Genomic DNA, 11,610 nt, shown 5'->3' on the forward strand with positions numbered 1-11,610 from the left:
AGTATACTCTTTGTTCTTTGGAAAAGTTCGCATGTTCCTCTAGAAAATCCTTAATTTTCTTAATGAGTAATCTGACCGTACTCGTTCCTTCTGTGATCATTTAGAGAATACAAATTATATACAATACAGATCGAATAGACAGTTAAATGTGTGGATCTGCCCTAAGCCCACAACCAAACAAGGAACAGGAAGTAAGGCGGAAGTCACACATTCCATTGCCCTTCGGATCTTCATTATATATAACTCTAACGTATTCACCACGTAATCACATAATTAACATTAATGATTCTTTTAGATATGATGAATGTGTTTCCCTGAGAAAATCCTATATTTTCTTTAGTAGAATGGTAACCATAGTAGTTCCTTCTATAATAACTTAGTTTATACTAGCTATATATAATCTAATATCGAACGGACAATTGAATGTGTGAATCTGCCCTAAGCCCACAACCAAACAAGGAACAAGAAGTAAGGCGGAAGTCACACATTCCACTGCCTATCAGATATTATTTATATATAACTCTGATGTATAAACTAAGGAATCATAGAATTAACCATTAAAGGTCCTTTATGTTATACTAGTTTATAAATAAGTGTTGAACCTTTTGTAAATATGTTCGTAGTTCTACTTACTCTATTGTAAAACATTGTTTTCAGTAATAATTGTTATTGTTTTCAGAAAGTTAAATCAAAAACTGTTTACCTTTAAAATAACGATGTTTATCATAGAAAATCCTATATTTTCTATAAAAACCAATTTGTAGTTATAATCTTTCCAAGACCGAAAAGCATAAGTATAATTACCATACTTAGTTTAATGATACCTAGTTTTATTTATAAGAAAAAACTAGCTGAAGATGCGATTGTCCTGAAAACTCGATGTGACGATACTACCCTCCTATGATCACTTAGTACATACGAGTTGTATATAACCGAGATCGAACAGACTGTTGAATGGGTGAATCTGCCCTAAGCCCACAACCAAACAAGGAACAGGAAGTAAGGCGGAAGTCACACATTCCACTTTCTACCGGGCTTCAATTTTATCTAACCATATTATATATATACTGAGCCAGGCGGTTTTTCTTTTGGGCAGCTGTTCACCGTTGGATCTCGCCTGGCGTTTTTTTAGCTATGCATTACACACCTCATGTGGATCTAGCTTTCAACAGTATAGAACACATTATGAGAGATATTGAAGGGGGTTGTTTGCTCCGCTGAGTTGAAGAGGGAACAAGTCCCACAGAGAGATGAGAAGTGGGGGAAAGAGTGAAATTACAATCTCTTATGGAATGGAAGACCTCCCGTCTCTTCAGTGGTCAAGTTGAAGCGTTCAACGGATTATCCTTTGAGATTGTTTAAGAAAAGTATATTACTACGTAAATATGTCGTTGTTTTCTCCTTGTGAGCTCTTATAACCATACTAATTGATACGATGTGAATCGGACATCAATATCGTTTATGACGTTTGTCACCCTTAGACCTGCCGGTCCAATTGTAGCTAACAGTCGAGGTGAGGGATTGTCGGTCCCATATAGATCTATACACAAACTCACGCTCTCCCTCCAGGAGACTCTGGTTCATAAGGTTAGACTTCCACTGGTACTTAGGTAAGTACACGAAGACATGTCTCACAAACTAGATCAACAACTTTACAAGTAATAATGCGAAAACCTTTTTATAAATAACAGGTAATTTTGTAAAAAGATCCCTTTGTTCCATAAACTATACTTATTATAGTTTATAAGTTTATTTCCATGTTTTAACCTGGACTTTGTAAAATAGTTCATATGATCCATAAACTATACCTATTATACTTTATAAGTTTATTTCCATATTTTAACAGATTTCAAGTTTAAATACATATTAATGGTAAGAAAAACATAATAGATAATTTATATTTTTAAACACAAAATTTCTTGTGTTTTACTTGTATTCCCCCCCCCCCCCTAAAAACATTGAAAAATCTTGGAAAAATATAGGGGTATGAACTCACCTTATGTGCGGTTTTGACTAAATATCGAGACGAAAGCGGTGACCTTCGGGATATAATACGGGAAAGTGATCATATCCTACAAGTATTTTAACACACGGATGTGTTTGAATTAGAATAAACTAATGGTTTGAAGTGTTAAATAAACACAAAAATGAAGAATACTTACTTAATCTTATAACTATGTTAAGTTGAAGATCTCCTGGAGCTTGAAATAGAAAGGATGGAGGAAATGGGTTTGATACTTGAGAGAGAAAAGAGAATGTTTTCATTTATTGCTTGTGTAAAATGAGAGAAATGGTTCTAAGTTGTGACTTATATGTGAAGGAACTTATGAGGCGGTTGTATTGGTAATTGAATCCTATCACATTGGTATGTTGAATATATGAGATATTTAAGGGGTTTACGCCCAAATAAATGAGCTTTGATTTGTGGTCATGGTCATACCTTGTCCGTGAACTCTATGTTAAATAAATTCCTAGGCCGTGAACATCATTTGCTATTTACTTCAAATCGTGAACTACATCATGGAATACTTCATGGCCGTGAACCCTAAGTCCTAAAATTTTTTGGACCGTGAACACCTTGATCTTTATCCCTTTAGGCCTTTAACTCTTCCTTTCTAGAACCCCTTGGCTGTAAACACACCTATGGTGTGTTATTTATGGTTTAAACCCTAATCTTTTGCCAAGTGTTGGATTATACCTTCCTAACTTAACTTAGGTTTCAATCCCTACTTCTTTGTTAGCTCTATATGCAAGCCCTAAGGCTATAGATGGACACTATGCAATCAAGATTGCAATGTGGTTTACACTAGTACTTGGTTAGGGTTTACACCATGCTAGGTCTAAAATGTCCCAGTTGTGACATTTCAGTTGTGGCCAGCCGCGCCATATGAGCAGGGATTAACCCAAGAGGGCTCTGATTTTTGTTTGAAATCAATTATACTAGCCATAAAAGGCTGATTGTCCGAGATTTTCTGTGGGAGCAATGGTGGCGCCTACACTTGGTCGCCAGGGCAAGGCGGAGGCTCCTGTGTTGAAGAGCAGGTCTTTTATGTTGACCACTGATAAGGCTCATGCAGTACCGGATGTAGTTACTGGTATGCATTCTAACCCTATATTTTATTGCTTTCCTTGTTTATGCTTATATGTATTATGATCTTGTATATGGACCTTTTTGGTCAGCGGTTTGTCTACTCATATTTTGTTTGATTCGGAGGCTACCCGTTCCTTCGTATCTCTTGCGTTCAACAAGAAGTTTCAAGACGCTCCAGGGACTTTGGATTCCCCTCTGGAGGTGGAGATTACGGATGACCGTACCGTGAGTGCTTTAAGGGTTTTCTGTGGGTGTGTCCTGAACATGTTTAACGAGAGGTTCTCTATTGAATTGGTGTTGATCCCTTTGCGAGGATTGAAGGTTATCATCAGGACGGATTGGTTGGGCCCCAATAGGGTCGTTATTGATTTCGAGAGGCAGTTAGTGAGAGTTCGAACCCCAAGAGGGGGAGAACTGGTTATTACTGTCGAGAGAGCTTCGCATGGGCCAACTCACTGTTCAGATGCGAAGGCTAGGAGATATCTGCAGCAGAGTTGTTCCAGGTTTCTGGCTTATGTTTCTAACACACAGGTTGAGGCCACGACATACTTGATCAGGGTATCCATTGTGAGGGATTTTCCTGATGTTTTACCTGAGGATTTTATGGGAGTGCCTCCCGAGAGGCTGGTTGAGTTTCGGATTGATTCCATGCTTGGTGCGGCTCCGCAAACCAAGGCGTCGTATCGCCTGGCACCGCATGAGATGTAGGAGTTGTCTACGCAGCTGCAGGAGGTGCTAGACATGGGTTTTATTTGTCCGAGAAGTTCTCCGTGGGGAACACCGATCCTATTTGTGAAGAAGAAGAAGGACGGTTCGCACAGGATGTGCATTGATTATTGGGAGTTGAATAAGCTAACGGTAAGAACCACTACCCACTCCCAAGGATCGATGATTTGTTTGATCAGCTCTTGGGTGCATCTTGGTTTTCCAAGATTGATTTGCTATCAGGGTACCACTAGATGAGGGTCAGGGATGAGGATGTGCAGAAGACAGCCTTCAGGACTCGTTATGGTCGTTACGAATTTATGGTGATGCCTTTCGAGCTCACCAATGCACCAGCAACGTTCATGGATCTCATGAACTGGGTCTGCAGGCCGATGTTGGATCGGTATGTGATTGTTTTCACTGATAATATTATGGTCTATTCCTGGACCAAGGAGCAACACGAGTAGCATTTACGAGAGTTGTTGGAGACCCTGAGGAAGGAGAGGCTTTATGCTAAATTCTCCAAATACGAGTTTTGGTTGCGAGAGGTGCTGTTTTTGGGGCACATCGTTATCCAAAATGGGATCTTGGTTGACCCGACCAAGACCAAGGCAGTGATGCGTTGGGAGGTCCCGAGGACCACATCTGAGATTCAGATTTTCTTAGGTCTCGTAGGGTATTATCGGAGATTTATCCAGGATTTCTCCAAGATTTTTGTGCCCCTGAACCGCCTGAAAAAAAAGATTGTGACCTTCCAGTTGGGGCCTGATCGGCAGTTAACCTTTGAGCCTCTGAGGCAGAGGTTGTCTGAGGCCCCAATTTTGGTGCTCCCCGAGGGTTCGGATGATTTTGTGGTTTACTGCAACGAATCTATTTCGGGTTTGGAAGATGTTTTGATGCAGAGATGTCACATGATTGCATACGCCTCGAGGTAGCTGAAGCCTCACGAGGCGAATTACCCCACACATGATTTGGAATTGGTGGTTGTGGTGTTTTCCCTCAAGATATGGAGGCATTATGTGTATGGGTTTCGGTGTACTATCTACACTGACCACAAGAGTTTGAAGTATTTGATGGATCAGCTGAATTTGAATATACGGAAGCAGAGGTGGTTGGATATAGTGAAGGACTATGATTGCGAGATCCTGTACCACCCTAGGAAGGACAATGTGGTGGCCGATGCTTTGAGCTGCAAGGCGGCAAGCTCATCTATCCCAGATATTTGTTTGAGCATGACTGTTAGTTCGCCTATGATGGATTTGATTAAGAAGGCTCGGGTAGAGGTAATGAAAAAGGAAAACTGGAAGACCGAGCGGATTAGAGGACATATTCCTTTATTTGTCAGAGACAGTCGGCGGTTGTTGACGCAGTGTGGTAGATTTTGGGTTCCGACATCAGGTGGAGTGAGGCAGACGATTTTGGAGGAAGAGCATAAATCAAAGTTTTCTATCCATCCGGGGGCCACGAAGATGTACCAAGATTTGAGGTTGAGTTGCCGGTGGTCCTGCATGAAGAGAGAAATTACTTTGCTTGTTGAGCGGTGCCTGACTTGTAAAAAAGGTCAAGGCCGAGCATCAGAGACCTCACAGCAAGGTGTAGCCATTGCCCATTCCCATGTGGAAGTGGGAGGAGGTCACTATGGATTTCATCACAAAATTGCCTAGGATGGAACGTGGTGTTGACTCTATTTAGGTCATTGTGGACAGACTAACTAAGAGTGCGCATTTTATCTCGATTGACGAGAGCATATCCGTGGAGAAGCTAGTAGATATCTATGTCCGGGAGGTAGTAGTTACCCTCCACTGGCCGAATTCTCCTACTACAATAGTTATCATGCTAGTATTGACCGGCCACCATTTGAGATGTTGTATGGGAAGAGGTGCATGACCCCGGTTTGTTGGGGCGAGGTTGGTCATCAGGTGATGGGAAGCACCGAGGTGGTGCTTAAGACCACAAAGTTGATTCAGCATGTGCACGATAGGTTAGGGGTCGCACAAAGTTGACAGAAGAGTTATGCTGATCTGCGTCGTTCGGACCTGGAGTTTCAAGTGGGAGACTTGGTGCTGCTGAAGGTCTCATCTTGGAAGGGTGTCATTCGGTTTCGGAAGCAGGGCAAGCTGTGCCCCCGGTTTATTGGTCCTTTCAGGGTTACTGCCTGGATCTTCCTGATGAGCTCAGTCAGATCCATAACACTTTCCACGTGTCTCAGTTGCGGAAGTGTGTAGCCGATGATTCAGCAGTGATATCACTGGATGACATTCAGGTGGATGAGCGCCTGAATTACATGGAGAGGCCAATTGAGATTGTCGACAGGAAAATTAAGACTCTACACAACAAGGTGGTGAATCTGGTGAAGGTGAAATGGCAGCACCGAAAGGGCTCCGAGTGGACGTGGGGGCCGGAGGACGAGATGAGGGAGCACTACCCATATTTGTTTGCACCAGTGGACTTCGAGGACGAAGTCTAATTCAAGTGGGGGAGATTTGTAACATTCGATTAAATGTATTTTCTCTTTGTTCCTTGAAGTCTAAAATATTTTTCGAAAGTGGTCCCCGTACGCTGGGCGTACATTTTGGTACGCTTAGCGTACATGCATACCTTGGATCGGGAAGCTTAACCATGTACGTTGGGCGTACGTGGTGTACGCAGGGTATACGCAACCAAAGACTAAACCCTAATTTTTAGGGCATGAGGCCTATTTAAGCATCATTATGGCCTTAGGACACTCACCCTTATCAGCCTCCACTTCTATTCACGACCCATTAAACCTTAGTTTACCCTTTTGAGTGATTCTTAGCTTGGAAGTGACTTTTATGGCATTTTGGTGTGTTCTTAAGAGGAAGAACTTGGAGATCAAGCATTTGTTGAGGTTGAGCTTCTAGAGCCAGAGTCTACATCAACTTAAGAAGCTTTTGAAGGTAAAAGGTTCTTATCTTGATGATTCTTTTGGTTATTAGATTTTAGGGCTTGTTTATGAGTTCATATTGGTCCCATGGGTTCTTTTGTGAGTCTGGGCAACTCCAGAAATTAGAAGTATTCGATCTCAGTCCCTTTGACGTTTTAGATGCATAAAAATGTCATCTTGGTGGTTGATATGAGCCCATTCATGAATTTAATTCCTTAGTGTGAGCCTTGTTGGACAAAAATGGATGTTGGGTTCCATTACGACAAATTAAGGCATAAAGTTGCCAACTTTATGTCTTAGAACCCCCATAATGGTTGAAATCCGAAAGTTGAATCGAGCGGTTGTAAGGATTAAGCACCAAATGGCTTAAGGTGGTAAGAAGCTCAGTACGTTGAGTGTACTAAGGAGTACGCCGCGCGTACTGGCAAACGGGTGAGTACGCCGAGAGTACACCTCTCAGTGGGCTGTTGGACTTCGTTGGGCTTTGGACTTTTAGGCCTTAGTTACTTTGGGTTTTGGCCTATTTAGGGTGGATGAGCCTTGGAATTCTTCTAGTAGGCCTTAAGATGTATGAGTTGGGCCTTTTAGGCCTCGGGGGCCATTATTGTGTTTTGGGCCAAGGTTGATTAGGCCCATTATGGGAAAGGTGAATGGGCCTTTATCTTAGGAGTTTGGACTTGGGGCTTAGGCTCACGATTATGGTTTATAACATATCTCTGATTAGGGTAATTTGTGTATGTTAAGTGTGGGATCTTCCGGTTCGGTAGCCGAGCAGTAAGTTATTTATCAGCGGAATGAGGTGAGTTTCCTCACTGTATCACTGGGTCGAAGGCACCAAGGCCGAACCAGTATTTGTGATATAGGTTGTTAGCTATATTTGAGATATTTTATGAAATACAAGGATTTGGTCCCTGGTAATTGTATGAAAGACCAGGATTTGTCCCCTGACAATTATATGAAAGACAAGGATTTGGTCCCTGGCAATTGTATCAAAAAACCAGGATCCGCCCCTGACAATTATACGAAAGACCAGGATCTGGCCCCTAGCAACTGTCTGTAAGACCGGGATGTGGCCCTCGGCAGGAAATTGCTTGTAAGACTATGGTTTGGCCCATAGCACTATCTTATTTATGATTGGTATGTGGTACTTTGGGGAACTCACTAACTTTTGCTTACAGTATGTAATTGTGATTTCATGTACTTTCCGTACTAAGGGGAAGGGCCCGACTTGATGGCGCAGCATTCAATCGTCACTATTTTCTGCAATTTTGATATTGTACTCTAATGAATGAAATTATTGTTATGTGATTGTTTTTGGAACAATGTGATGGTTGTAACTCTTGTTTTTTTAAAAAAAATGAAAAATTTTATCCTGGTTTTTGGGTTGTTACACACACCACTATAACATAGGTAATATAGTGAGAAGAGTCACCTAATTGAAGAACTAAAATCCACAACTCAAACTCCCACATAAACTGCTACACAAACCTCCTAAATCAATCACAAGCTAAACCTTGGACTACAACTCAATACCTATCGAAGTTTGGTCGAAAGTCAAGTCGTTCAACAAGACAACGGTCAACAGTCAAAGGTAACAACCAAAAGCCAACACCGCTAATCACCATGTCGTGGCTATATACATGCCACGACGTGGAATTCCTTTCGACAAAATAGTCACTAAGAATCCACTCTCCACGACATGGTAAGCAGGTTGCCACATCGTGTGAACTATCCAAAAACCACTTAATGGATTAAAACCTTAATCCATTAAGCAATGCACTCTTATTTTCCAAAATACTTCCAAATGTCCATAAGCTTCATAGAAACCCTTAGTTTATGGTCATGCTTGTCCAATGCAGTCTTGCACTTGGTTTTGTCAAAATGGTGAAAATGAGGTCAAAATCATATATATAGAACCAAATGTCAACCAAATTTTAGATTTAACACACCAAACATCAAAGAAACCCCAATGATAAATAAAGTTGGCAACTATCCAGTTACTCATACTACACCAAACATGAAGAACAAAGCATAAAAGGATGGATGTTGAAGCATATCACAAAAAGATTGGAACTTAAGGACTTACAATGATCCAGAATATGTGCTCCAGGATGATGAGGGAACTTACCTGTTGGATCTATGCACCAAGAACACCTTATTCTTCTCCAAGGAGTCAAAATCAACACCATAAGCTCACAAAAGGATGAAAGAGGAGAGGGGAGGCTCAAAGTGGTGAAATGGAGGCTAGGGTTTCATTGAAGAAGGTTGGAGGCTGAAGATGATGCCCTAACCTTGAAGTTAGAGGCTTTAAATAAGAAAGAAACCCTAACAAAACATGAGTTTGGGCTGCCACAGCCACCACGTCGTGGCCCACTACCAACCACGTCGTGGTGCTAACCAGAACAGTGCGATCGTAAAAAGTCGTGCCACGTCGTGGGTCTCCATTCACCACGTCATGGCAAATCATTTTTCCTTAAAAACCAAACATTTGACTCCTTCAGATCATCACCGATACGTCCTGCAGAATGGGTGTTTCAATTCAACATAATTTTGACATTATAGTAACTTTTTTGCATATATTTTAAATAGGAACTTTCCATTTATTTGTATACATTTTTTTCATTTGTTTACTTTTTTTTCAGTTTTAGAAAAACAAGTGGTTGGCTCTGATTGGCAAACTTGAAAATATGGTCTTAAACCTAGTTTTGAATTTAATTAACAAGGTATTTGAGTGTCGGACATAAACTCGGTAAGACTACTTTTTATACTAATTTCTTGTGTTACATTCTATTGTAGTATTGTAGTTTGAGAAATCTATAGAAGAATTTCACTAGGTGAATTATATTGAATGTTGTTGCATCAAACCATACTTATAAAAACACAAACAACAGTGAAGAAAATCAACAAGGAAAATAAACAAAATCATCGTTTTGCATGTTTTTCTACAATATTATACTTTTAAATTGGAAAATATATACCAAAAAATGTTTAATTGCTGGCTTTACGGATAATGGTGGGGTTATTATAATAGTGCAATTTTGTAAAAAGGTGTGTCTTTGTTTGATGGTGCGTTTTAAATTACTTGGTGTGTTTTTATTTAATGATGCCAGTTTTTGATAATGCAACTCCTCATTTGTTGGAGTGGGTTTTAGTTGATGTGATTCCACATTTGTTAGTGCTAGTTTTAACGATGCAGTTCAATATTTATTGCTGCGAATTTTTAACAACGCGGTTCAATATTTGTTGATGCAGTTTTGTCTTCTTCCATGTGGCTTTTTTGGTGTGGTATTTGGTATTTTTTGGTGCGGTTTTCTAAGATACCGTTAAGTATTGGTGGCGTTGAACGTTGACACATTTGTGAATAAGGAGGGAAAATGTTGCGGTCAATTTTGTTAGGGTATTAGCGGCGAAAGTTGTTACCGCTATTGACATTGCAACAAACAAGTTGTATGAAGCGAGATCTCAACCATTGCATCGAGAGGATTAACCAACAGATAGCGGTTAGAAAGCATTAGTTGCGATGTCTTTAGGGGCGAATTAATCTGTAAACGTGTTGATTAATTAAATGTCGTCATAGTGAATCTAGAACAAAAAATCACAGTTCTCAAATTAAGTGAAGCTAATAAAAAAAATCAACAACACTTTTGTCGGTCCGGTCGGGTTGTGTCGGGTCGTGTACCTGAAAAAACTGAATTGGTTCAATCGGTTAAAAACGATCAGGTGCTACCGATTAAAAATTTTAAAAATCAATTCAAATATAACTAAAACAACCCGTACGGTTTAACAAAAAACTAGTTGATTATTAGTGCATTGATAAAGCGGCGAACGGAGAGTGAGAGTCTTTGGCATGTAGGTTTCTTTTTATTAAAACAATTTATTTATTTATTGATATTTTAAGAATGCTGATTAAGAGTGGTTAACTTTTTGTTATCAATCCTATAATTTAAAATAACAAATTGTCCATAATAACTTATATTTTTTAAAATGTTTTTTAAGACAATTTTTTTTAAAAACAAACTCCAGATAGATCTTTTATTTTTTCTAAGATAGTTTTTAGTTTTTCTACTATATATATTGTAAATGGAATTGAGCATTTAGGTAGGTCCTAAGACCTACCTAAGCCCTTGGTAGATATGCCCTTGCGTCATTGTTGTCTCTATCGCAGCGAAAGGCGTTCGCACCAATAGCTTAATGATATCTTAGATAAATAGTAAGTATATTAATTAAACTGTAAGTGTTGGAGTTTGGCGGCCAAATTGTTCTATATAAGGTCGGCCATGTATTTTGCAAGAACTCATCAACTCTCTCTTAATTTTAAAGAAGGGGTTTAATCAGGGTCGTGGTATTAACATAAAGATGGCTCTATCCGGCAAATTAATTGGTTATGTAGAGATTAGTAAGAAGGGCGATGTCTTCCATGATCTCTTGAGGCACAACCCACATCAGATAGTTGCGATATCCCCTGATAAGATTCATGACTGTGAACTGCATGCTGGTGAGAGGGGGGTCGTTGGATCTGTCATCTGTTGGCACTACACTCATGGTATGATAATATGATAAAGACTACTACTATTTATTTATTCATACATATACTTGCTTCCTCCAAAATCCAGTGTATTTAAGAGATTTGAATTTCAATAGTATATCATCATGAATTCAATATTATATAGTGATTAACGGTGATTTCAATTCATTGTATTTCTGCATGAAAAACAGACGGAAAGAAGAAAACTTGTACGGAGATAATTGAAGCAGTAAATGAGGAAAACCACATGATTGTGTTTAAGGTTATTGGAGGAGATCTGTTGGAAGAGCTATACAAGACCTTTACAATCATCTTTCATGTTGAACAGAAGGGTGATGGACAGGTGGCTACTTGGACCTTGGAGTTTGAGAAGCCAGATATAAG

The 11,610-nt window shown here is 39.8% G+C and overlaps 2 protein-coding genes across 2 annotated transcripts in view; both read left to right on the forward strand.

Annotated features, from left to right (window-relative positions):
- Positions 1–2,983: 2,983 nt before the first annotated feature.
- Positions 2,984–3,799, forward strand: LOC145104057 (uncharacterized). Its single transcript, XM_079041337.1, has 2 exons — positions 2,984–3,042; positions 3,181–3,799. Exons 1-2 carry the CDS (start codon positions 2,984–2,986, stop codon positions 3,797–3,799), a joined length of 678 nt encoding a protein of 225 aa, XP_078897463.1.
- Positions 3,800–10,962: 7,163 nt separating this feature from the next.
- The window catches only part of LOC145169194 (MLP-like protein 31), a 967-nt gene continuing 319 nt past the window's right edge, over positions 10,963–11,610 (forward strand). The window contains exons 1-2 of the mRNA XM_079087767.1: positions 10,963–11,244; positions 11,418–11,610. The exon at positions 11,418–11,610 is cut by the window's right edge and continues 319 nt beyond it. Coding sequence (XP_078943893.1) covers positions 11,058–11,244; positions 11,418–11,610 — 380 coding nt within the window. The 5' untranslated portion in view covers positions 10,963–11,057. The remainder of the gene's footprint in view (positions 11,245–11,417) is intronic.

The sequence above is a fragment of the Lactuca virosa genome, chromosome 4, assembly GCF_052849685.1.
Source record: "Lactuca virosa cultivar CGN04683 chromosome 4, Lactuca_virosa_CGN04683_v6, whole genome shotgun sequence".
In the NCBI taxonomy this organism is placed as follows: domain Eukaryota; kingdom Viridiplantae; phylum Streptophyta; class Magnoliopsida; order Asterales; family Asteraceae; genus Lactuca; species Lactuca virosa.